The sequence below is a fragment of the Helianthus annuus genome, chromosome 8, assembly GCF_002127325.2.
Source record: "Helianthus annuus cultivar XRQ/B chromosome 8, HanXRQr2.0-SUNRISE, whole genome shotgun sequence".
Classification (NCBI taxonomy): domain Eukaryota; kingdom Viridiplantae; phylum Streptophyta; class Magnoliopsida; order Asterales; family Asteraceae; genus Helianthus; species Helianthus annuus.
The window spans coordinates 96,257,825-96,262,510 of record NC_035440.2 but is presented as its reverse complement, the minus strand read 5'-3'; the positions used below and the strand labels follow the sequence as shown (position 1 = coordinate 96,262,510).

General features: G+C 38.9%; 1 protein-coding gene across 1 annotated transcript; it reads right to left on the bottom strand.

Annotated features, from left to right (window-relative positions):
* Nucleotides 1-810: 810 nt before the first annotated feature.
* On the bottom strand, nucleotides 811-3,826 carry LOC110871360 (cytochrome b561 and DOMON domain-containing protein At3g25290). Its single transcript, XM_022120168.2, has 3 exons — nucleotides 2,986-3,826; nucleotides 2,158-2,412; nucleotides 811-1,292 (listed from the first exon to the last, which is right to left on the bottom strand). The coding sequence occupies exons 1-3, from the start codon at nucleotides 3,592-3,594 to the stop codon at nucleotides 990-992; spliced, it is 1,167 nt and encodes a 388-aa protein (XP_021975860.1). The 5' UTR covers nucleotides 3,595-3,826; the 3' UTR covers nucleotides 811-989.
* Nucleotides 3,827-4,686: the final 860 nt, after the last annotated feature.

Below are 4,686 nucleotides of genomic sequence, written 5' to 3'. Positions count from 1 at the left end.
GAAGGGCTATTACCCATAAGTCTTATTAAGAGAGCTCATAGACGGGTATTAATTAATGGCCATGCGCAATTGCATATCGTACTATGAATGTCTAAGTATTAGTTAATTTTCCTCACCAGTTTGATTTTGTACGTCTCTAAGAATATGTTAAGTCGACATAATGGCATATAGTATGATCATGACGATTAGGTTTTAAATTAAGGCTATAGTATGATTAATGGGGGTCCTGAGTCGCATAATGATTCAACGGCTGTATTTCTCTGCTATAGTACTTGTTTAAGGCTAAAATGAGTGTTAACTCCTGATCAGGCTTATCTAACGCTCATAGTAAATGATTACTCGGCTAAGTGGGAGAATGTAAGATTAAATATTTTATATTATATTTAATCTAGTAGCCATTATAATCATTTACATTATATGGATCAAAATATATAACAATCCTATTATATATTTAGTTGGTAATTGTTGATGGGCCTAATTACCCTTATTAACTAATTAGGGTTTCCTCCTGGGTGCTTATATAAGGAGACTAATATAGAGGTTTCAAGGTTAGACAACTTGATTACTCTCATAACATCAATCAACCTCTTTCTCCCAACCGATTACCCTTTATCGGTTTCTCTTATCACCATCATTAGATTGCACCCTAAGGAGGAACCAGATCAAGCTGACAATCATGTCGAACCTGATGCTGCGACTACATCTGGATTCTCTGCTGGTCTGTACTGATGCAATCAGGTATGTTTTCATGTTTTCCATTATGCCTAAAACAGAACTGTCCAACACATGCAACTAACAAGCATCAAATCCTAAACAAAAACAAATTATACTTTAGAAAAAAATGGAACTTAAAAAGCATAACAACATACCAACAATAAACCATATCGCATGTAGAATGATCTATTGTACAAAAGAAACTAATGACTCCTAAAAACACACAAATCACCATCGACCATGTTTCAAAAATTAACGAATGAACCAAAAAAATATTAAGGTGCCGATGATTGTCGCCTAGTATCACCATTGCCATTGGGTTTGGTAGCCTTGTTGGACTTCCTTTTCAACACAACAATCCATGTAAATGCTTCCAAAATGATTGCAATAATACCTAAAGATGATATTATAATTATGTAGGATAATCTCCACTTGCTTGAAGGTGATAAAATCTCAAGACCCTTGAACACATTCAGGATGCCAAGAATAGCCACTGCAAACCCTGTTCCGTGATGGTATATGTTCCAATAAAATCTGATTTTGTGCCCCTTTTTTGGTCTCAAGAACAATGCAAGAACCTATATAAAACCCACCAAATTGTTAATAGAACCCAACTTGTTAGTATCAATCGGATCAGGTTGGCTAGTTGAGTCGTCGAACTCGAACACGATCTATGTATTTATTTATGTCAGAGAAATCGACCCTAACACGCAGGGTCGTTCCAACGTTTTTGGAGGCCTTAAGCGAACTACAAAGTCGAGGCCCTATTGAATTGGTATAAATACAATCAACAATTGAGATTGAGATTTGGTTCATTGAATAACCATAGCAATGATTTTTCCTATTGTCGGCCCTATTCGTTAAATCCGCAATCGGTTTCACATTGGTTACTCAAAAGACGCCGCAGGTAATGAAGGTTGTGTGTTGCGGCGCTGCTTTTGGATTCGGGGATGAAGCGCGCGCGGACAATGTGGACTCCTGAATTAAAATCCTAAATCTTGGGACTAGAACGTTGTTTTAATGGGACAAAAAACAAGTCTGATATATGAAAAGAAAAAAAATATTACAGGCCTTTGTTTTTTGGTGGCCCTAGGCCTTAGCCTAGGTTGATAAGCCAAACGGGCTGGCCCTATCTAACACCGAGACACTTAAAAACACGTAACTCGAACAGGACAGGGTTAACCAATATATCTAAACGAGTATATGGGGATGAAGGGCAGCAGTCAATTTGCAAACGTGTCAAATGGGCCGGTAGTTGTAATGAATGGGTTAAACTGGTCGTAACTGGGTTGGCGCATTGACCCATTTAACTAAACTAGTTAAATAGGCCAACTGTGTAACTAGATAAGTCAACACGAACAACAAATTAGATATGACAAACTAAAACCTGATAATTTTGTATCGTGTTTTGTGGGTCTCATAAGCAATAAGTTTTCCTTTTACCTGGAGTGTTGCAAGACAAAAGAGAGTAATCCCAATATTCCGGTGAGCGGTGTATTCGACACCTTTTGATTCACTTCCGAGCTTTAATCCGGTTACCCAGCCGGCAACCCCGATACCATAAGCAGAAACTTGCAAGGACCCATGTAAGTAAAACCATGCCGGATCAGCCGCTGGGAAAGTTCTCAGGTATCTAGCGATCATTATCCCCACCGGAAAAAGAACACCCCAACTCATCGCATTCAGAATCCCATGAATCTGAACAACAAAAAATTATCTTCACTTTGCATTGTGTAGTCACAAAATTCAGCCTGAGCTCTTCTAGGTTCATTCAACGCGTTGAAGTTAAAAGAGTTTCGAGTTTTAGTTTTAAAGCTCGAGCTGGATACGTGAATAGTTTTTCAAGCTCAAAGTTAGGCGCGTTTACTATTTACTAGTTACATAAATATTTCATTTATATATGTGTAGTTTATATATTTTTCTCAGAATTAATATATATGTTAATTATCATAAAAATATATATTTGATAGTTTAAATACAAACTATACAAGTAAAAATAAAAGAACTTTTTTACGCTCACGATCTAGTTTGAACTCGATATGTAAATCTGGGCTCGAGCAGTGGCGGATTTAAGAACTTTTTTCACTGGGTTCCTTTTGGTAGACTCTCACTAATTCTCACTATTTTTTTTTTTCCAAATCATACGAGGTTCTCACTAATTTTTCCCATTTTTTCTAAACCGAATAGGTTCCCGAGAACCCACAAAAGTGGCCTAAATCCGCCCCTGGGCTCGAGCTCGTTTATACACCTACCATATAAACAAATACTTACATTCCTCTTCTTTGTTTTGGAATTCCCACTTCCACCACCCGAAATCTCCCCACTCAACAAGTCCAAAATACCTTTAGACCCCAAATTCCCTTGTCCAAAAGCATGTCTCACCGGAACTCCCTCCTCCGTCACCGCCCCTCCCACTTGCCACACTTGATTAACCTTCGTCCGCCCATTTTCCGGCAACTCGACCGTCGCAAATATCCTCATCACACCATCCGAATGCTCCGCCTTCATATCCATCACATCGAAATCCAACTTCCCTTTCACTACACCCCCATACGAACTTACATTATACGTATTCACAACCATTGACCCGTTAGCGGCTGTATACGCGATCAACGACTGCGAACCCACCATCCCTTCGCCCGTCGGGTTGATCGCCCATGAAACCCACCCGTCGGGCGTTGCTGGTGGGGCGATAAACACAATTGCCACCGTGTTTCTTGCGGTATCAAGCGACCAGTGGAGATAACAACCCAATTGAGGCAAGTCGACACATCGGTCGTATTGTTCCTTGTTCGTGAACTTTTGAGTGGCGCACGTCGGTTGCGCGTGCGCCGAAGAGATTAGCAAGACCACTATGACAACAAATAAGCAGGATGCCATAGGATAATTGTTTTTTTTTTTTTACGAATCTGAGCAACACAAAGCTGAATTTCAGTGGATCGTAGCAGCAAAACCGTTCAAGCAAAAGTTAACTAAATGTCTTATATCGAAATGTTTAAATAACATGTGGGAGGCTGACGTGGCAGTAGGTGATTGGATAGATGTGTGACACAAAATATAACGTAAATTAGGAACACATAACGTGATCCTAGACTAGATTGCTGAATTATGGGTCCGATGTTTAAGGATTACGGTTACCTATTATAGCACTAATGAGTAATGATAGCTTTACTAGGATAATGAATTGTCATCATTAGTTTATATAGTAATGATGTTGAAGGAATATAGGGTCCGTTCGGTTGCCGTTATTGTCCGGTTGAATAATATATTGGGTGTGTTTAAAGGAATATGTTATTGAGATATTTGCAATTATATTGTTTTTCTGGTAAACAACGTGACCGAAATGCTTTTAGGGACAATGACAAACGAATAGTGTATTGGATTTTTCATTTCTAAGGTGATTTTTGTCTTGTGTTTATTTTGTTTACGATAGAAATAAAGTGTGTCTAGTTACAACTCATGATTGATAAATACGACGTACGGAATCCACTGTTGTCTAGTATAGCACAAACACAGTAATTGGGGTTGAATTGTATTGTACAAAAAATAGGGTTACAAAGAAATGGTGTTTATATAGAACACCAAGTTACATATTTAGCCCCTACACTACGACACATCATTCACTTTCCGATACTCCCCCTCAAGTTGAGTAGTGGGATCACCAATACTTAACTTGCTCAAGCAGCTACTCAAAACGTTCCCGTTGACAACTTTTGTGAGAATATCTGCGAGTTGATCTTTTGACTGTACATATGGGAGCTCTATGATACCTTCCTCCAATTTCTCCTTGATGAAGTGTCGATCTACCTCTACATGTTTTGTTCGATCATGTTGGACAGGATTTTCTGAGATCTGTATAGCAGCTTTATTGTCACACATGATTTTGGTTGCTATAGTAGGAAGAAAGCCAATCTCAGTTAGGAGCTTGCGAATCCACAGAATCTCTGCTAGGCCACGTGCAACCCCTCGGAA

Coding starts and splice junctions, on each gene's coding strand:
- LOC110871360 (XM_022120168.2), bottom strand. CDS start 3,594: ATGGCATCCTGCTTATTTGTTGTCATAGTGGTCTTGCTAATCTCTTCG. Junction 2,413..2,985: donor CCAAAACAAAGAAGAGGAAT/GTAAGTATTTGT, acceptor TTTGTTGTTCAG/ATTCATGGGATTCTGAATGC. Junction 1,293..2,157: donor TTTGTCTTGCAACACTCCAG/GTAAAAGGAAAA, acceptor GGTTTTATATAG/GTTCTTGCATTGTTCTTGAG.